Source organism: Danio rerio, chromosome 3 (genome assembly GCF_049306965.1).
Source record: "Danio rerio strain Tuebingen ecotype United States chromosome 3, GRCz12tu, whole genome shotgun sequence".
Taxonomy (NCBI): Eukaryota; Metazoa; Chordata; class Actinopteri; order Cypriniformes; family Danionidae; genus Danio; species Danio rerio.
This window is the reverse complement of record NC_133178.1, coordinates 66,453,550-66,476,603: the sequence shown is the minus strand read 5'-3', so window position 1 is coordinate 66,476,603 and position 23,054 is coordinate 66,453,550. Positions and strand designations below refer to the sequence as shown.

Below are 23,054 nucleotides of genomic sequence, written 5' to 3'. Positions count from 1 at the left end.
ATTAGCAACATGCTAATTCATACTATAAACATACTAGCAACATGCTAATTCATACTATAAATATACTAGCAGCATGCTAATTTATACTATAAACATGCTAGCAACATGCTAATTCATACTATAAACATACTAGCAGCATGCTAATTTATACTATAAACATGGTAGCAACATGCTAATTCATGCTATAAATATGCTAGCAACATGTTAATTCATACTATAAACATTCTAGAAAAATGGTAATTCATACTATAAACATGCTAGCAACATGCTAATTCATACTATAAACATGCTAGCAACATACTAATTTATACTATAAACAAACTAGCAACCAGCTAATTCATACTATAAACATACTAGCAACATGCTAATTCGTACTATAAACATACTAGCAGCATGCTAATTTATACTATAAACATGCTAGCAACATACTAATTTATACTATAAACATGCTAGCAACATGTTAATTCATGCTATAAATATGCTAGCAACATGTTAATTCATACTATAAACATTCTAGAAAAATGGTAATTCATACTATAAACATGCTAGCAACATGCTAATTCATACTATAAACATGTTAGCAACATACTAATTTATACTATAAACATACTAACAACATACTAATTCATACTATAAATATACTAACAGCATGCTAAATCATACTATAAACATGCTAGCATCATGCTAATTTATACTAAATTCATGCTAACAACATGCTATATTATTCTAGAAACATGTTAGCGACATGCTACTTCACAGTAGAACCATGCTAACAACATGTTAATTTATGCTAAAAACATGGCAATTTATGTTAGCAACTGCCTAGAAAACACCCTAACAACCACTTAGAACACCCTAGCAACCACCAACAACACCTTAGCAAGAATCTAGAACACCTTAGCAAACGCCTGGCAACACCTTAACAAACATTTATCAACCAATCAGAACACCTTAGCAACCACCTAGCAATGCCTTAGCAACCACTCAGAACACCTTAGCAACCACCTAAAACACCCTAACAACACCCAAGAACCACTCAGAACACCATAGCAACCACCTATCAACACCTTAGCAACCACTAAATACACCCTAGCAACATCTTAGCAACCGCCTAGCAACGCCTTAGCAACAACTCAGAAAACCATAGCAACCACCTAGCAACCACTCAGAACATCCTAGCAACCACCTATAAACATCTTAGTAACCACCTAGCAACATCTTAGCAAGCACCTAGCAACTGATTCAAACTTCTTTAAACTACTTTAATTATTTAAACTTTGAAACTACTTCAAACTTTCTGAATAGGTCACCTAATCTGGGTTCTGATGTCAACCTGATTTTCATTTACAAACAAAATGCAACGTCCCACAATGCTGGGGTCGTCAATCTGACGTCATGTTGACATCCAGTGCCTGCTGGGTAATCTACTCGATTGTGTACTAGATACTAGTTCCTGGAGGAGCACCAGCACTGCATGTTTCAGATGTCTCCAGTGTCTGTCCCCCATTACAGCTTTTTCAGTCTCTGCTAATGAATCTGAGTGTGTTTAGTTAGAGAGACATGGTAAATGTGCAGAGTTGGTGGTCCTCCAGGAACGTGGTTGAGAAACTGGATGGCGTATTATTTCAGTGACGCGTGCTGTCGTTTCTCCACAGGACATCGTAGGCGGCAGGTTTGATGCCACTCAAGCTTTCGTAGGAGAGTTAAGCCACTTCAACATGTGGGACCGAGTCCTGCGTCCCATAGACATCTCCGCTATGGCCAACTGCTCCGCCTACATGCCTGGCAACGTGGTGCCGTGGGTCGACGCCAACGTCGAGGTGTTCGGCGGCGCCACAAAAGCAGCGCTGGAGATTTGCGAAGAACGGCTCTTTGATTCCTAAAGGACACGTTTTGAAGAGCTCGCATTATCTGAGGTAACCCACGTCCTGGGGTCTGATCCGGGAAAACCGAAACAAACACGTTTACATGATTCCTCTCACGCACAAACACTCACACACACACACAATGGCTTATTTTGATCTTCTTACGTTCGTTTGCAGAGACTCCAGCCTGAGTGGAAACTAAAAGGACTGCGATTAATTAATGAAATAAAGGAAAGTCAAGGTCAGAGCGTCTGTGACTCCGTCTGAAGTGAAACTTTCTTATTTTCGATGTTATATACGCTTCTCTCTGTGCCGCGTCCTTCACAAACTTCACGAGCTCGTGGGTATTTTAAGAACTGCTGTAAAAGATTTGTATTGATTTATTTTTTCTGCTGTTCTCGCTTTTGTCATGTCGTGTACAGGCCGATGCCCTTCAAACCGCCGAGGAGAAAAGAAAATGAAAATGCACAAAATTAAAGGAGCAAAAACATGAGAGACATCATCGCTTTTGTCTGTGATTGTCGGATTTTTAAACCTTCTGTATTGTGGTTATTCGTGAGCGGACGTCCGGAAAACTTAACGTAGCAAAGCGGCCAAGGACTGAGCTCTCAGAAATCCTCACGGGACGCTTCACCTCATTTGATTTCATTCACTTTATGAATGTCAGATTTTGAGAGGTGTGTTTGAAATGATTTGACACGGCGTTATGAGATTAACTTGACGGGGAATGTGTGTCATAACGTTTTATTAAAATATGCGTGTGTGTGCATGTGTGTGTGTGTGTGTCATGGGGTTTTAAATCAACCCTTGCACAAAGCGCTGGAATAAAATGGGACTATTTTTTGCTGGAGATGAAACGGAAATATTGATGGCCGCTAATGAGGATGACAGCGCGTGTGCTTGTTTAAAGCGCAGCGTCAGGAGTGTTTGATTTATCTGACAGTTTGATGCTACAAACAGGGTGAATCTCATGAAAGTTGTCAAAAACATGCGCAGGTCATATTCCCCCTCGAAAACAAAGTGAAGAAATTGAATCAGCTTTTGAAATGAGGCCCTGTTATTTGCATTGTAACATTATTTTCATGACTCTTATTATAAGCAGATTTGCTTTTGCTTCTCATTAGCATATTGCAGAACTTCATATATATTTAATTTTTATTGTGAAGCGTTAAGGTTAGTATTTATTTGTGCCTTTGCTGCTTTTTTATATTCCTTACAAATCCGTTTGAAGGTTCCACTGGTGTTTTTATTTTTCTGCACAGTTTTCATAATTTCTGATGATAATTATTAAAAATCCATTCGTTCTGCATTTTTAGTAATTATGATCCCGGTGATTTGTATTTTAAAATAAAGGCACATTTTTTAAGTGAGAAATAAAGACTCGCCAAAGAGTGAACTTCTATCAACAGTGTTTACTTATTAATTGATTTTTTTGTTTGTTTGATTCATTGTTTTTTTCATTTGTTTGTTCATTTATTTATTTATTTGTTTGGTTGATTGATTTGGTGTTTGTTTTATTCATTCACTTATTTATTTATTTGTTTGGTTGATTGATTTGGTGTTTGTTTTATTCATTCACTTATTTATTTATTTGTTTGGTTGATTGATTTGGTGTTTGTTTTATTCATTCACTTATTTATTTATTTGTTTGATTGTTTTTGTCATTTTTGTTTGTTCATTTATTTGTTTGACTGATTGATTGATTGTTTTGTTTTTTGTTTGTTTGTTTATGTGATTGATTGTTAATTTGTTTTTGTCATTTGTTTGTTCATTTATTTATTTATTTATTTGCTTATTTATTTGATTGTTTTTATGTTCATTTGTTCATTCATTCATTGGTTTGTTTATTTGTTTGCTTGTTTTGTCATTTGTTCATTCATTTATTTGTTTGTTCATTTATTCATTTGTTGTATTCATTCGTTTATTTGTTTGATTGTTTTTGTCATTTTTGTTTGTTCATTTATTTGTTTGTTCATTTATTTGTTTGACTGATTGATTGTTTTGTTTTTGTTTGTTTTGTTCATTATTTTGTTTGTTTGTTTATGTGATTGATTTTTTTTCATTTGTTTGTTTATTTATTTATTTTTGTTTATTTATTTGATTGTTTTTTGTTCATTCGTTCATTTATTTATTTGTTTGATTGTTTTTTGTCATTTGCTCTGCATTTATTTGTTCTTTTTTTGTCATTTGTTTGTTCATTTATTTATTTGTTCATTTATTTGTTTGTTTGTTTGATTGATTGTTTGTTTGTTTTTGTCATTTGTTTGTTTATTTATTTGTTCATTTATTTGTTTGATTGATTGTTTTGTACTTTCGTTCATTCATTTGTTTTATTGTTTTTTGTCATTTGTTGTTAATTTATATTTATTTGTTTGATTAATTGTTTTGTTGAATTGTTCACTTATTTATTTGTTTGTTTGTTTTTTGTCAGTTGTTAATTTGTTTGTTTGTTTGATTGTTTTGTTTTGTTTGTTTTGTTCATTTGTTTATTTTATTGATTGATTGTGTTTTATTTTGTTCATTCCTTTGTTTATTTGGTTGCTTATTTGTTTGCTTGCTTGTTCATTTGTTTGTTAATTTGTTTCTTTAATCAATTATTATTGGGCATAAATATTATGGGGCGAAGCAGTGGCGCAGTAGGTAGTGCTGTCGCCTCACAGCAAGAAGGTCGCTGTTTCGAGCCTCGGCTCAGTTGGCATTTCTGTGTGGAGTTTGCATGTTCTCCCTGCGTTCGCGTGGGTTTCCTCTGGGTACTCCGGTTTCCCCCACAGTCCAAACACATGCGGTACAGGTGAATTGAGTAGGCTAAATTGTCCGTAGTGTGAGAATGTGTGTGTGGATGTTTCCCAGAGATGGGTTGCAGCTGGAAGGGCATCCACTGCATAAAAACTTGCTGCATAAGTTGGCGGTTCACTCCGCTGTGGTGACCCTGGATTAATAAAGGGACTAAGCCGACAAGAAAATGAATGAATGAATGAATGAATGAATATTATGGTTTAATGGGTTTTAGATGTGACTATTTTTGTACGCAGTGTAAAGCAGACCTCTGAAAGAAAATGATGAAAATATAGTGAAATATTCTTAACTTTTTTGTCTAAATGTGTACTGTTTGTGCAAACAAAACAAACTTTAAAGACAACAATCACACAAGGACACACAAAGGTTAAAATAATTTCACAGTGATTCTCTTCTGTTTAAAACAGTATTACAGCAAAACACTGCAGATGAGAAATAGGCTTATAATCATAAAATAATGTCACAAAGCATAAATAAAATCTCCTTTGATCTGGAGACGTTTTCATGAGATTCACCTTCACTGCTTTTATTTGTGCTTGATCTATTTAGACGACGACTTCTTCAAAACCGTATATTTGTGTTAAAGTAGAGCAGTGCAATATATATACAGGACACTTTATGTAAATGTGCCCGTCGGCATCGTCTCTCCGTGTGGTCACGGTTTAAATGCACCTCTCGCTGTGTTACACGGATGTTTTCATTTCATCTTTCAGCTTGTTGTGCACAAAAGGCCAGATCAAAGTGTGTGAATTCACTGTGGTGCGGTGCTCTTTCACAATACACACACTAATAATGCATTAGTGCGTTTCCCTTGTCGACACGTGTTTGTATCTGGGCTACAAGAGCTTCTCTGCTCTACTGATGAAATGCACTGGAACAATGTCTAACACACCTTTCTTTCGTTTGAATGTATTCTACTGCTATTCTGTGTCAGAAATGTACCTATAGAGGAACAAAAATGTGCATTTTGCTCTGTCATGCTGCCTTCAGGTCCTTTTGATATGGGAAATAACACAATGTCCTGATGACCTATGGGAGTTTTCTTAGAGTGTGCATTATTGAACTGTGTTAGAATACGTAATGGGAAGTATTGAGGCGTTTGGATGGCGAATTTCACAAGATGTGAGATGTGCGTCAATATTTATTCCACTCCAGGCTCATTGGAAATACGTAAAATACGTTTCTCCAGGTGTGTTTTGTTGCACGTTTCAGTTAAATTAGATTGTTAATAGAATTCCCATCAAGCGCTGACTGTCACCAGTAACCACGATGAGCTGAATGTCATCTAATTTAGCCAAGTCAGTTTATTTATAGACAACATTCATTTATTTGTTTGAATGATTGATTTGTTTTTTGTTTGTTTTGTTAATTTGTTTGTTTATGTGATTGATTGTTGATTTGTTTTGTCATTTGTTTGTTCATTTATTTAGTTATTTATCTTTTTGTTTATTTGATTATTCTATGTTCATTTGTTTATTCATTCATTCGTTTGTTTATTTATTTGCTTTTTTATTCATTCGTTTGTTTGTTTGATTGTTTTTGTCATTCTTGTTTGTTCATTTATTTATTTGTTTATTTGTTTGACTGATTGTTTGTTTTGTTTGTTTTGTTCATGATTTTGTTTGTTTGTTTATCTGATTGACTTTTTTTTCATTTGTTTGTTTATTTTTTTATTTTTGTTTATTTATTTGATTGATTGATTGATTGATTGTTTTTTTTGTTCATTCGTTGATTTATTTATTTGATTGTTTTTTTTTTCATTTGCTCTTCCTTTATTTGTTTGTTTGATTGATTGTTTGTTTTTTTGTCATTTGCTTTTTAAAAACAACAAGTGCTTACCAAAGTGCTGAACACACATATACACCAGCTAAAACAAAGGACAAATATAACAGACACATGACTAGGCCCACCCGGATTCTGCACGCGCAGAATCCTGCAGATTTTTAGCCCATCATTAATTCTGTTTATTTACTTGAGTAAATGTGTGTAAATCTAAATTTATTTAGTTTTTTTTATTATTTACAGTGATATTATTGACTAATATGAAAATGTTCATCTGATTTATGTACAATGCAGTTTGTAAAGTAATATTTTCTGTCTTTTACTAGATATATTATATGAGAAACTTGCTTTATTTACCAAATAAAGTGAATCTAATTAGATTTGCAATTTAAACATTAAATAAAAGTTATAAAGGTGTTACTTTTTATTTCACTGACTAAGGTTTTAGCTATGATACTCCCGAAATAATTTCGCAGAAATCCACAGATTTTAACCAAAATTCTCTGCAGAGAAAGCAAAAAACGTCCGCAGATTCCGTCTGGCCCTGCACGTGACTCTCATATAGACACAGAGAGAAGCATGTGTAGGAAAGGACTTGAAGGCAGCATTGGGCCAAAATGACGACTCGTTCATGATCAGATGGGGTTTTGTTTTTCAGAATGTAACACGATGGTGTTTTTGTCCATAATGAATGGCCTTTTCTGAGCACCGATTGTGCTTTCTGGGTTTTCCAAGGATTCAGCCTCTAATGTATAAGAGTGTGAAATGGTGAGAGCAGGAAAAATGGCTTTAATGTGAAATCTCTCTCTCTTTCCTCGTATTCAGAGCAACGGAGTGTGTGTTGTTCAGCATGGAGGATCGGTTGAATGTCCTTCTTCACCCAAATAAATGATTTCTGAAAACCACACATCAGAGTTCGGGGAATATTTCAATCTGTTATTCGCCCTCTTGTGTGTCGTGAGGATAATCAAGAGTTCTGTATCGCATCACTCTGTCAATTGAATAACTTGAGAATGATCAATCTTTTATGCATTATCAACATTATATCCTTATTAAACCTCTAAACAGTGTATCTTCCCACTAACATGGACAAACCACTGACATCTGAAGACATGAAGAGATGAGCTAAGCAGAGACAACAATACCTTCATAGACAAAAGAGCAGGTCAACATTGAATTATTATTTTCTCCTTCTTATAGTATTCGATTTATGACTTATTTGTCGTGTGATCAACCTTTCGGGCTAGCTGTAGATGTATTTGGAAGCAATTCGTAACATTTTAATAATATTTCGGCAAATTGAACCAAATGAACGAAAAGATTCGAAAAAAGATTCGTTCATCACGATGAACGTGACTCAAAGATCCGAATCAGTAAAATGATCCGAACTTCTTCATCATTTTCTTGTCGGCTTAGTCCCTTTATTAATCCGGGGTCGCCACAGCGGAATGAACCGCCAACTTATCCAGCACATTTTTACGCAGTGGATGCCCTTCCAGCCGCAACCCATCTCTGGGAAACATCCACACACACATTCACACACACACTACAGACAATTTAGCCTACCCAATTCACCTGTACCGCATGTGTTTGGACTGTGGGGGAAACCAGAGCACTGGAGGAAACCCACGCGAAGGCAGGGAGAACATGCAAACTCCACACAGAAACTCCAACACAGAACACAATACGACCTTCTTGCTGTAAAGTGACAGCACTACCTACTGCGCCACTGCCTCACCATGATCCGAACTTCCCATCACTAATCTACATCCACATGTACGACTACAACATAAAAAACACATGACAGAAGCTAGAGGCAGCTGTAAAACAACATGCAATACTGTAGTCTGTATACTACTACTAAATAAAACACGAATAATAGTATGATTCGATAAAAAACATTCATTTGCCTCCGTCTTCGTCTCCATTTCAGAGGTAATAATTAACCGGCAAATATTCACGCATAGGATGCCCTTCCAGCCGCAACCCAGTACTGGGAAACACCCATACACTCTCACATTCACACACACACTCATACACTACTAAGCTGATGTACACCTCTGTTGTCCTTTAGACAGGGCTTTGCAGAATTATTCCAGGAACAAGCCGTAATGAAATTGTCTTATGGAGCGTGTAGGTGTCTTTACTCTGGACACGTCTAGACTACCTGACGCATCCCATGAACTGATTTCCTCCTCGTCACGAAAGCGAGAAGCTGTGCTGTGTTTGTCTGCTTTCACACCAACCCTGAATAGACAATAAATGGCAGGTTGTCGTTGTTGTTTTCTCTTTCCGGTTCTCTGTTTTGGATCAAATCGCTTCCAACAGCTGCAAAATCCCACGTTCTGGCAGTCAGCCAGGTGGAAATGAAAAAATCAGACGGATTATGAGCACGGAGATGTAGGTCGTGCTTCTCCGGTGGCTCTCTGTTTTAATTTGCACTCTCACTGGTGTTAATTCATGGGTTTCCTTCGCTTGTGCTGAAGCCTCACGGTGTAATTGCTGGAATTACACATCCAATATAGAAAACAGCTGACGGGGGGAGGATCCTCCACCACAAAACCAGTCATGAGTGCACATTTGTGGAAACTGAGATTTGTACATCACATGAAAACTGAATAAATAAGCCTGCCATAGATGGATGGTTTGTCAGGATAGAATAGTTGGTTCAGATAAAACTAGTCAAAATCTGAGGGTTCAACAAGGCCACATTTTACAATAAGGTCTCTTTAGTTATTGTGTTTACTAACATGAACTAAGTAAGAACAAGACTTTATTACAGCATTTATTAAACACAGATTAACTCGTGTATTATTAAAATCCAAATTCATGTTTGGTAAGATTAGTTATGCACCGTGAGTTGACATGAGCTAACATGAACGACTGCATTGCCATTCATTCATTTTAACTAACATAAACAAATTCTGTAATGCATGTATTGGTCTTGTTAGTAAATGCAGTAACTAACATTAACTAATACAGTCTTATTGTAGTGTTACCAAAAATCTAAATATTGAGAAAATCATCTTTAAAGTTCCTAACAATGCCTGTTACTAATTAAAAATTACGTCATTTATTAATTTACAGTAAACATCTTCATAGAACCTGGTCTTTACTTAATAATCGAATGATTATTGACATAAAAATCTGTCATTTTGACAGTGTAATTTTGGCTATTGCTACTAATATACCAACGCAATCTCGCGGCAATTCGTAACTTTTTGATTTTGTGGCTAATTCGTATGAATTCATACGATCTAATTCATACAATTTAGTACAACTTTCTTATCCCCCAATGACGGTTGGGTTTAGGGGTGGGGTTGGGTGCCACGCCTCCTTTTTAAAATCGTACAATTTCGTACGACTGAACTCGTACGAATTAGCCACTAAACTGGCAAAAGGTAAAATACTTACGTTTTCCTGTGAGATCGGGCTGAATATACCCATGCAACTTAAAGTCGCCATGAAACGATTGTCTCTTTTTGAAACGCTCCTGAAATGAGAAATAAAATGTAGGGTGGTGTATGAGTTTGTTCTTTGAGAACTGATTGGATTGTTGAAAGACGGATGTTAGTAACAAAATGAAGGAACACTGACGAATAGACAAATTTAGGGCAGAAAGGAGATAACCCATCCTAAAAGACTAATAGCCCCGCCCTAAAACACTGATAGTCCCGCCCTAAAAATCTGATAGCGCTATCCTAAAAGAATGATAGCCCTGCCCTAAAACATTGATATTCACACCCTAAAGGTTGGATAGTCCCAGCCAAAAAATTGATAGTCCTGCCCTAAACGACCGATAGCCTCGCCCTAAAACACTGAAAGTCCTGCCCTACTACTAACATTCCCACCTTAAATATCTGATAGCCCCATCCTGAAACACTGATATTCCCACCCGAAAGATCTGATAACCCCGTCCTAAGACTAATAGCCCCTCCCTAAAACACTGATAATCCCGCCCTAAATTAGGGATATTACCCATAAATGACCAACAAGCCCTGCCCTAAAACACTGATAGTCCCACCCTAAAGATCTGATAGCGCTATCCTAAATGACTGATAGCCCCGCCCTAAAAAACTGATAATCCCGCCCTAAATTAAGCATAGTTCCCCAAATGACGGATAGCCCCGCCCTAAAACACTGACATTACCACCTTAAATATCTGATAGCCCATCCTAAAACACTGATAGCCCCGCCCTAAAATACTGATATCACCACCCTAAAGATCTAATAGCACCATCCTAAAAGACCAGCATGTTATACCTGCACAATACTACTGATAATCCTCCCCCCAAATGACTGATATTCCCACCCTAAAGGTCGGATAGCCCAATCCAAAAAAAAAAATGATAGTCCTGCCCTTAATGACCGATAGCCCCGCCCTAAAACACTGATAATCCTGCCCCACCACTAATATTACCTACTGAAATATCTTATAGCTCCATCCTAAAACACTGATAGCCCCGCCCTAAAACACTGATAGTTTCACCCTAAATTACTGATAGCCCCAACTTAAAACACTGATAATCCCACCCTAAGTGATTAATATCCCCACCATAAATGACTTATATCCTTTCCCTAAAACTCTGATAATCCCACCCTAAATGACTGATAGTTCCGCCCTAAAAAGACTAATGATCCCGCCCTTAATGACTGATAGCCCCACCCTAAAACACTAATAGTCCCGCCCTAAAACACTGATAGCGCGCTGATAACTCCGCCCTAAATTACTGATAATCTGCCTTCAAACTGAAACTGAATATTGAGTAATGGGCGGAGCTTTCTTTTTGTGCATTATTCCCAATAGGAAGAGGGGCGTGGCTAAAAATATGGTGTCAGAGATAGACCTGAAACGAAGCAAATGGTCAGACTTTGATTAAAGATTAACAAAAAAACATTTGTGAGTGATCATTTTAAACGTTTTGACTGAAGCTTATTATTTTTCCATCTGTGACCATGATACTTTGGCTCACATTTGATCTGTTATTAGTGGCGAAATTTCAAAGTGAAAACAAGAATCTTTTGTATATTTTAAGACAAAAATGTACTTAATTTAAACTCATTATTTCTGAAAACTAGACATTATGTTTGACTTGAAAATGTTTCTTGGTGAGAGAATTTTTCAATATTTAGACTGTAAACAAGAGTAAAACTCTAAGAACGTCATGTTTTACAGTAAAGTCTATTAAAATAACTTTACATCACATAAAAGTGATAATTTATCAGTGCTAAGATAAATGCAGTAAAATAGGAAGTCCTCGCTTCACCAGGCACATATGCTGATGTTAAAAACTGTCTTCGTTCAAGTTCTCTTAAAACGGTCCGCAGTTTTAATTATAACTCGTCTTCATTGTGTATTCCCTGGAGATCCTGTAGAGCACAAGTCCTTTCTGTTGCCTAGAGGATGTGTTTGCGCTGGAGGAACCGAGAAGAGCTGTAATTAACACACGCAGATTCTCCATCCATTAGGAAAAGGGCAAGTTTCACAGTCAGCGGGGCAAATTAAAATGCCAGCGCTTTAGCTGTGCCCTCAGACAACGATCTGCAAGTGAAGCTGGGTCCAGCTAACATGTGTTCCTGTATCATTACAATCCGAGAGCATGTGGAGAAAGCAGACTGACCTGTTCTCCGCACTTGTCTTCCCTGAGAAACTACTCCCGAAAACCCCTTTCAGCTCTGCAGCACTCATTAAATCAGCAAACCTGAATGCCACATCCTCCCTCATCTTCATCCTTTCTTCACTAACTAGCAACAAAAACACACGTCGACTCGGCTTTTTATTTCCTGGCTGATAGCCCCGCCCTAAAACACTGATAATCCCATTACTGATAGTCCTGCCCTAAATTACTGATAGCCCCGCCCTGAAAGGCTGATAGTCCTGCCCTTAATTACTAATTGACCCACCCTAAATGACTGATTGTTAAAACACTGATAGTTCAAGCCTAATTGTCTGATAGCCCCACTTTAAATGACTCATAGCCCTGCCCTAAAACACTGATTATTCCATCCTAAATTACTGATAGCTCTGCCTTAAATGACTGATAGCCCACCCCCCCGATACTAATAGTCCCACCATAAATGATTAATATCCCCGCCCTAAAACACTGATAATCTACCCTAAATTACTGATAGTCCCACCCCAAAGAACTGATAACCCCGCCTTAAATGACTTTGTGTCCCGCCCTAAATGACTGATAGTCCCACTCTAATTTATAGATAGCTCCGCCTTAAATGACTGATTATCTCGCCCTAAATAACTAATAACCCCACCCTAAATGACTGATAATCCTGCCCTAAATAGCTGATAGTTCCACCCTAAATTACTGATAACCGCACCCTAAAACTCTGATAATCCCACCCTAATTACTGATAATCCCACCCTAAATGACTGATAGCCCCGCCCTAAAACACTGATAATCCCGTCCTAATTACTGATAATCCCACCCTAAATGACTGATAGCCCCGCCCTAAAACACTGATAATCCCGCCCTAAATTACTGATAGTCCCACCCTTAAACATTGATAGACCCACCCTAAATGACTGATAATCCTGCCCTAAATGACTGTTAGCCCTGTCCTAAATGACTGATATAACCGCCCTAAATTACTGATAGTCCCACCCTAAAGGACTGATAGTTCAGCCTTAAATGACTGATTGTCCTGCCCTAAATAAACGATATTCCCACCCTAAAACACTTATAGTCCCGCTCTAAATTACTGATAGTTGTATCCTAAATGACTGATAGCCCCGCCCTAAAACACTGATAATTTTGTCCTAAATTACTGATAGCTCTGCCTTAAATGACTAATTGCCCCACCCTAAATGACTAATACCCCTGCCCTAAATGACTGATAGCCCCGCCCTAAAACACTGATAATTCCGTTCTAAATTACTAATAGCTCTGCCTTAAATGACTGATTGCCCCGCCCTAAATGACTAATAGCCCCGCCTTAAATGACTGATTGCCCCACCCTTAAAAGACTGATAGCGTACCCCCCCCCCCCTTAAATACTGATAGTCCCTTCATAAATGATTGATTTCCCCGCCCTAAAGCACTGATAATCCCGCCCTAAATTACTGATAGTCGCACCCTAAATGACTGATAGCCCCGGCCTAAAACACTGATAATTCCGTTCTAAATTACTAATAGCTCTGCCTTAAATGACTGATTGCCCCGCCCTAAATGACTAATACCACCGCCCTAAATGACTGATAGCCCCGCCCTAAAACACTGATAATTCCGTTCTAAATTACTAATAGCTCTGCCTTAAATGACTGATTGCCCCGCCCTAAATGACTAATAGCCCCGCCTTAAATGACTGATTGCCCCACCCTTAAAAGACTGATAGCGTACCCCCCGCCCTTAAATACTGATAGTCCCTTCATAAATTATTGATTTCCCCGCCCTAAAGCACTGATAATCCCGCCCTAAATGACTGATAGTCGCACCCTAAATGACTGATTGCCCCGCCTGAAATGAACACACAGATTCTTCATCCATTAGGAAAAGGGCAATCCATAAGTTGTGCCCTCAGACAACGATCTGCAAGTGAAGCTGGGTCCAGCTAACATGTGTTCCTGTATCATTACAATCCGAGAGCATGTGGAGAAAGCAGACTGACCTGTTCTCCGCACTTGTCTTCCCTGAGAAACTACTCCCGAAAACCCCTTTCAGCTCTGCAGCACTCATTAAATCAGCAAACCTGAATGCCACATCCTCCCTCATCTTCATCCTTTCTTCACTAACTAGCAACAAAAACACACGTCGACTCGGCTTTTTATTTTCTGCCGTTACATAATTGATGTATTCTGAAGCGTGTTGCTTACCCTAGGTGTTTAAAAACAGCCCGCGCGCTTACCATTCTGTTTCATGTTTAATTCACCCTCAGAACAAATATCGGGTCAGCGCAGTTTAGATTTAGATCACATATGTAACAGCTCAGGTATCACGAACACGGGAGCAGGTCAGCTTTTACATAAGCGAATGATGTGCATGGAAAAACTAACCTAATGAAGCCTGTTTTCAGAGCTACTGAGATGTTCTGGAGGATTTTGCATGATAATTAAATATACACTGTATATTATCCTGGTTGCCTTATATTCTTAATCAGATTAATCTTATGAGTTCACTTTAAACAGATTTAAAACAGGAGTGCCACACGCCTGCTTTTAAGTGAAGGTCCCGGTTGTTAGATCGCCCCCTGGGGGCTGGGCTGCAGTACAAGTCATAAAGCCCGCCTCCTCCGTGTTAATCACTGACACTTGAGCCCAAAAAAATCATTACACTTGCAATAAATGTCCCGAAAGTTGGTTATCAGCTGATATCGATTCAGATCTTCATATTTTGTAAACAGTATGTTTTTAGCCAGTATTTTAATGCTATGGAAACGGGGCGTGTCATCGTGATTGACAGTTGTGATTGACAGTTTCTCTAAGCAGGAGTGCATTAAAGCAAGGCAAACGCCAGCAAATTGCTCTAGTCTTAACCATTACATTCACAAAGTCTTACCCAATTATATTATTCATTCATTCATTTTCTTTCCGTTTAGTCCCTGATTTATTAGACGTTACCACAGTGGAATGCACCGCCAATTTATTCAGTCCTAAGTTTTGTGCGGCGGATGCCAGCCGCAACCCAAACACCCATATAATCACTGCTGTCGTGACTCGTGCCTCGAGACCACAAATAGCACGCAGATAAAAGTATCGTTGTGATATTACGGCTGACGTTAATCCCGATTTCCGGATGTGGAATCTGTGTGGTTTCCCAGATGAGAACTAATCAGAACCGCTCCGGGACATTAGCTGGATTACTGATCTCCATGAGGACTCGGCCTTTGACCTCCACGTGTTTAAACCCTCATTGGTCTGACATTAAACCAAACTCTCGTCACAGACGCAAAAGCCGTTCGCTGCAGAAGTGTTCGTTGTGAATGTCAGCGCTGTCAAAGCTCCTCTTACGAATGTGATCTGCTTTAAAATAAGCTTGTCAGAGTCACACTGTCAGCGGTGCTGACGGCACAGTCAAATAAATGCGCTGCCCAAAGCAGGTAAACTATTACTCTCTCTTCAAGCCACGTCAAGCGCATTCACTAATGTATGTTGACTTGAGAAAACCTTGCTGGGTGATAAAAAGAAACCAGTACCTTTATTAATCTGGGATCGCCACAGCGGAATGAACCACCAACTTATCCAGCATATGTTTTTACACAGTGGATGCCCTTCCAGCTGCAACCCATCACTGGAAAACAACCATATACATTCATTCACACACACACACACACACACACACACACACACATACACATACACAATGGACAATTTTAGCTTACCCAGTTCCCCTATAGCGCATGTCTTTAGACTGTGGGGGAAACTGGAGCACCCGGAGGAAACCCACGCCAACAAGGGGAGAACATGCAAACTCCACACAGAAACGCCAACTGACCCAGTCGAGGCTCAAACCAGTGACCTTCTTGCTCTGAGGCGACAGCACTACCTACTGCGCCACCGCGTCACATAAGCTGGTTTTCATCAACAAAAATAGCATAAGCCTAGATTTTAGTGCAATTTGGTGCAACTTTGCCTTATGGTCAGAGCAGGTGTGTGAGCTTAATGAATGCAGAGCATTGTGGGAGCTGTAGTTCAGTTGGCTGATGGAGTGTATGGATAGCTGGACTGCCCTCTAGTGGGCCCTCCAGGTGATAATCGTGCCAGTTTCTAGCATGGTTCAGTTGTTTGTTTTCCCATGATTCAATACTCTGTAGTAGAGTAGTACGCATTTAAACGTCAAAGTTAAAATTAATAACAAATAATAATGAATGAAGGCTTCAGTGGTTTAAGGGAACCTATTATGCCCCTTTTTTCAAGATCTACAATAAGTCTGATGGCCCAAGTGTGAACTTTCAGCTCAAAATAGCACACTAATAATGTTCTCTAACGCTCTGAAACTGACCCCTTTAGGCTTTGATCCTAATTGTGGCGCTTTGGTGACTGTCACTTTAAATGCAAATGAGATTGCGCTCTTTTCAGAAAAGGGCGGAGCTACAAATGCTACAATATTTAAAAAAAACAAGACTATCGTCCTATGCTAATGAATGAGGGAGAGATGGAAACAAGTGGGCGGAGCTTTCCCCTCTGATGACATCATACACAGGGAGAATGTCTATCAAAGTGTTTCTGCAGACTGCTTTCATCAAGTCTGATTATGACGAATGAAACAATACATTTTTACCATTAGAAGCTGGAGATATTCACACACTGCTGACACACAACTGTGTTTAAACCCCTTATTGCATAATAGGTCCCCTTTAACAGTCACTTGGCTTGTAAATCTATTGAAAAAGCAGCTCTATAAAATCCTCTAATAATTTCAGCTCCTATTGATCAGAGAAACGAGATGTGTACTCTAAAATCCACTCTTAATGCTTACTGACTCGACAAACGCATAATAAAATGAATGAAAGTCAACATCATCAGCGCGCTCTGGCCTCAGGCTGAACCCAAAACAAAGCCTTGTGTATTGTTCGCAACAAATGAATTTGAATTGAGCGAGTAAAGCTCAGACATAGTAAATATTTAACACTCTCTGCTGTCGTTACTACAGTAACAGAAAGAAAAGCCTGCTGAAGGTGACTTTCAGTGTGTGCAGAGATGAATATCAATGTCTACAGGTCCACACACACACTCTCTTCAGTCACATTTGCCTAATGAGCATTAGTAACCTGAATATACCTGCGTTATACGAGTTAAGAGGAAACTATTTCAGCCTTTTTTTCTGCTCTCCGCATTCGACACCTGCCGCCTCTCCACGAGTCCACCAGCTGAAGGTCGACATTTCATATAGTGTTGACGATCAAAAGCCCAGCCTCTCAGAAGACAATCCATATGCCACATCCAACACAACTACAGAGAGGTGGAATTAAGCACTGAACACATCACCCGTTTCCTCAGAAAACTTTTCTCTAAAGGTGCTGCTGACTTGATTTCTTTACGGGATGTTGGTAACAACTAAAGAAAGCCATATATGCAAAGGAAACAAATCTAATTAGTTCATAAAGGAAGTTAAGTGTAATAAAATGACAAAGGAAAAACGTGTTGAACACATGAAGAAAGGAAGGTGTAGAAATGCAGGGAACGCCCAGACAGCAGCTGAAATCTCTCTCAAGCAAGCCTCAGCCCTTCCTCAGTGCAAATGAACATCAGCTGCTTCAGTCCGACATCTGCATTAGCAGGACGATGTAGATGAATCCAGGGTGGACATTTCAGCAAGACGATGATCCAAAACACAGCCAAGGAGACTCTCAGACAATCAAGCTGTAGAATGGCCCAGCCAATCACCTGACCTGAACCCAATAGAACACAGGTGTCAAACTCAGTTCCTAAAGCTCTGCAGAGTTTAGTTCCAACTCTAATTAAACACACCTGATCAAACTGAGTCCTTCGAGCTTGTTTGAAATCTGGAGGTAAGTGTGTTGAAGCAGGGTTGGAACTAAAGTGTGCACAGCTGTGGCCCTCGAGGAACTGAGTTTGACATGCCTGCAATAGAAAATACACAATAAAGCTCAGCTTTGATAGACAAGACCCCCAGAACCATCAAAATGTTGACACTGCCTGTGAGAAACCCACACCTAAGCAACTTTCTCCTAGTGTCGTGCCATTGTTACCCATAGTATACTAATAATTAACTAATTTTACACTTATTTTTGATTGTTTTAGTGATGTTTGGGTTTCTTCCATGATCTGCTTCAACTCCATGTCAGCAGCTCCTTTAGAAACATTATTCCTAGGAAAAAGCATAATGTGTTCAATACTTATTTCCCTCACTGTGGGTGGGTTTTATAAGAGTATAAACTGCTGTGCTGGTGTTGGTTACTGGGATCCAGTCTTTTATTCCAGTATGTGATGGTAATGTTGGAGTACAGTGGACCTCCAGGTGCAGAACTGAGGAACACTGATGATATGCGGCTGGTTAAGAAATAAGCTGTGAAAAAAGGCCTTTTGTGTTGGTAAACCTTCTTTTTTGAAGAAACATCAGTGTCTTTATGTAGTTTGATGTTTGGCTTTTGAGAATATAAGAGGTTACTAACTTTATCAGCTAATTCCCGCCATACTGAAGTCACATATATTGAAATATGTGACATTTCCATGTATTTAAATATGTCAAAACAGCATTAAATATTGAATTTGCCAACTTTTTTCATACTTTTCTTTTTTGCTTCTGGTGCTCATGCATGTGTCAGATCATTTTTGACATGTTTATGTTTTAAAGGCTTAAATAAGATAAACCATGAATAACTTTCATGTATGTACATATATATCTAAGCATGCAATTGGAAATTATTCATTCATCCATTAACTTTCCTTTGGCTAAGCTCCTTATTTAGCTACAGAGGTATGAACTGCAAACTCTTCCGGCATATGCCCTTCCAGCTGCAACCTAGTACTGGCAAATAACAATACACACTTATTTAAACACACACTCGCACAATATGGACAATTTAGTTGATCGATTCCCCAATAGTGCATGTGTTTGGACTTGTGGGGGAAACCGGAGCACCCGGAGGAAACCCATGTTAACATGGGGAGAACATGCAAACTCCACATGGAAATGCCAACTGACCCAGTTGGGATTCAAACCAGCAACCTTCTTGCTGTGATGCCACAGTGCTAACCACTGAGCCACCGTACCTCCATGCTCAAAGTCCTCCAGTCATATTTATCTCCAGATGCTGTTTTGAACCTCAGATTTTGGTCTGTGTGTGTTTTCAGAGTTCGCCAGTATATGAAAGCAGATTGCAGCTCTTTGCATCAGTTTCAGTGAGACTCTCTGTGCTTCTGATCAAAAGGGAAACTGTGTCAGTAGTGTTATGAGTGTGTTTGTCCAGGATTGATGGTGCCATGTGCTCTTCAGGAGAGGTCAGTGACGGCTGCTGTTTTCCTCTGACACTCATTGATCAGCCGCTCGGTGTCGGATGACTGATCAGCGTGTCAGAAACCGCAACATGCACTTCCAAGGTCACTGCAGCTGTGGTTTGTTCATTCAGGTTTGAAGGCTGAAGTTGTCAGTGAAAATCACATGTGAGCACAGAAGCTCAGGCTGTGTCTTGAGAATCTTCCGGAGCAATCCTCCGGCACAACAGATGGTCAAAGGAAATCCATTCTTCATTTCAGGTGAGGCTTCTTCTCCAGCTTCATGCCTCCGAAACTCTATCCAGACACAAAGCATTAATGCTCCGCTCAATCCTTGATGGCAGAGTGTGTGTAGATCCGGAATCAGGAGAATCAGCCAATCAGAGCGCAGAACTGTGATCTCATCTGCTCTTGTGTTTCTGCTGCTCGAGTTGCAGGAGTCTCTGCGGAGAGCCGGAGTCCCAGGAAACACTCGCAATACAATACACACACACACACACACAGACATAAACACACGAGCACACACTCACACAGACACAAGCATCAAACACACACATACACACAGACACAAACATCAAAAGCAGACACAAACATTAAAAACACACACATCAAATGCAGACACAGACGTAAACGGACACTTTAAACACAGACATACAAACATAAAACACACACCACACACACAAACATCAAACAAACACTCAAATCAAACAGACACAAACATCAAACACATACAAACAGGCACACACAAATCAAACACACATCAAACAAACACACACAGACACACATATCAAAAACACACACATCAAACAGAGACAGACACAAACATACACACAGAGACAAACATCAAAAGCAGACACAAACATTAAAAACACACACATCAAATGCAGACACAGACGTAAACGAACACATCAAACACAGACAAACATAAAACACACATACACAAACATCAAAAACACACACCACACACACAAACATCAAACAAACACTCAAATCAAACAGACACAAACATCAAACACATACAAACAGGCACACACAAATCAAACACACACCAAACAAACACACACACACATATCAAAAAACACACACATCAAACAGAGACAGACACAAACACACACATACACACAGAGACAAACATCAAAAGCAGACACAAACATTAAAAACACACACATCAAATGCAGACACAGACGTAAACGAACACATCAAACACAGACAAACAAACATAAAACACACATACACAAACATCAAAAACACACACCACACACACAAACATCAAACACATACAAACAGGCACACACAAATCAAACACACACCAAACAAACACACACATATCAAAAAACACACACATCAAACAGACACAGAGACAAACATCAAAAGCAGACACAAACATTAAAAACACACACATCAAATGCAGACACAGACGTAAACGAACACATCAAACACAGACAAACAAACATAAAACACACACCACACACAAACATCAAACAAACACTCAAATCAGACACAAACATCAAACACATACAAACAGGCACACACAAATCAAACACACACCAAACAAACACACACACACATATCAAAAAACACACACATCAAACAGAGACAGACACAAACACACACATACACACAGAGACAAACATCAAAAGCAGACACAAACATTAAAAACACACACATCAAATGCAGACACAGACGTAAACGAACACATCAAACACAGACAAACAAACATAAAACACACATACACAAACATCAAAAACACACACCACACACACAAACATCAAACACATACAAACAGGCACACACAAATCAAACACACACCAAACAAACACACACATATCAAAAAACACACACATCAAACAGAGACAGACACAAACACACACATACACACAGAGACAAACATCAAAAGCAGACACAAACATTAAAAACACACACATCAAATGCAGACACAGACGTAAACGAACACATCAAACACAGACAAACAAACATAAAACACACAAACACAAACATCAAAAACACACACCACACACAAACATCAAACAAACACTCAAATCAGACACAAACATCAAACACATACAAACAGGCACACACAAATCAAACACACACCAAACAAACACACACACACACATATCAAAAAACACACACATCAAACAGAGACAGACACAAACACACACATACACACAGAGACAAACATCAAAAGCAGACACAAACATTAAAAACACACACATCAAATGCAGACACAGACGTAAACGAACACATCAAACACAGACAAACAAACATAAAACACACATACACAAACATCAAACACACACAAACATCAAACACACACTCAAATCAAACAGACACTAACATCAAACACATACAAACATCAAACACATACAAACAGGCACACACAAATCAAACACACACCAAACATACACACAATCTCGGATACGAGCGGCCGAAATGAGTTTCCTTCACAGGGTGGCAGGGCGCACTCTTATGGACAGGGTGAGGAGCTCTGACACCCGGGAGGAGCTCGGAGTAGAGTCGCTGCTCCTCCACATCGAGAGAAGTCAGCTGAGGTGGCTCTGGCATCTGTTTCGGACGCCTCCTGGACGCCTACCTTGGAAGGTGGTCCAGTCATGTCCCACCAGAAGGAGGCCTCGGGGAAGACCCAGGACACGCTGGAGGGACTATGTCTCTCGACTGGACTAGGAACGCCTTGGGATCCCCCCGGAGGAGCTGGAGGAAGTGTCTGGGGAGAGGGAAGTCTGGGGTTCTCTCCTAAGACTGCTGCCTCCGCAAAAGCGGCAGAAATGAATGAATGAATGAACATCACCCTGTTATTTACCTGTTTATTTTTTGGATTGTTTTTGTCTTACCTGATTTCTGGAACTGTTCTTCATCGGACTCGAACCCCATCGATGCGGTCAACTCCTCTTTGCATCTCAAGTACTCTGACGTACGTGTCAAGCTACTGGGCAAACTGGTAACAGCGGAAAAGCTGTCCTTATGCAGGTAAGTGGTCGGCTGGTTAGCAAGAAAAGTAACGGCGTCGCCCCGCAGCGTTCCGTTTAAAGACGAAATGCAGCCATACGAAGCTCTGGCTACACAATTCACGACCTCCAGAAACGTATATAGGGGTATGCTTTTACAATGAGCTTATGTTGACATCTGCATGTCATTCTACACCAGGGGTCACCAATCCTGGTCCTGGAGGGCCGGTGTCCCTGCAGGGTTTAGCTCCAACTTGCCTCAACACACCTGCCTGGACGTTTCAAGTATACCTAGTAACACTTTGATTAGCTTGTTCAGGTGTGTTTGATTAGGGTTGGAGCTAAAATCTGCAGGGCACCGGCCCTCCTGGAACAAGTTTGGTGACCACTGTTCTACACTATTATACACTCTTCACTACCATTATAATTGCTAACATAATGTTTTGCTAATCCTGTTTAACACTATGCTAGCATGTTTATATTTTGCTCCCAGCCTGATTGACACATTGCTAACATGTTGTCTAGTCTGTTTGACGTGTTAATTAACATGTTGCATTTAGCACACTGCTAACATAACCTTTACATTATTGTGCTAATGTAACTCATTCTTTCAGGTTTAACATATTGCTAATGTTTAACATGTTTTTAGCATGTTTTACTGCATGGGTTTAAAATATATTTTTTGGAAGCTGACGAACTGTAAAACTGACGCCATTATGGAAATGTGGGTTGCTA

At 39.3% G+C, this 23,054-nt stretch overlaps 1 protein-coding gene and 1 long non-coding RNA gene across 8 annotated transcripts in view; one reads left to right on the top strand and one right to left on the bottom strand.

The window, feature by feature from the left end:
- nptx2a (neuronal pentraxin 2a) overlaps nucleotides 1–7,350 on the top strand; it is a 32,685-nt gene extending 25,335 nt beyond the window's left edge. For 2 of the 7 annotated variants that reach the window (XM_073940722.1, XM_073940707.1), the window contains exons 5-6: nucleotides 1,656–1,916; nucleotides 7,269–7,350. In XM_073940722.1, the coding sequence (XP_073796823.1) occupies nucleotides 1,656–1,883 (228 nt within the window). In that variant the 3' untranslated portion in view covers nucleotides 1,884–1,916; nucleotides 7,269–7,350. 7 annotated transcript variants of the gene reach the window in all.
- A 9,571-nt stretch (nucleotides 7,351–16,921) lies between these two features.
- LOC141381332 (uncharacterized) lies at nucleotides 16,922–19,781 on the bottom strand. The gene is made up of 3 exons (XR_012401329.1): nucleotides 19,064–19,781; nucleotides 17,866–17,979; nucleotides 16,922–17,786 (listed from the first exon to the last, which is right to left on the bottom strand). It is a non-coding gene; the product is annotated as an uncharacterized lncRNA (long non-coding RNA).
- Between the last annotated feature and the right edge of the window lie 3,273 nt (nucleotides 19,782–23,054).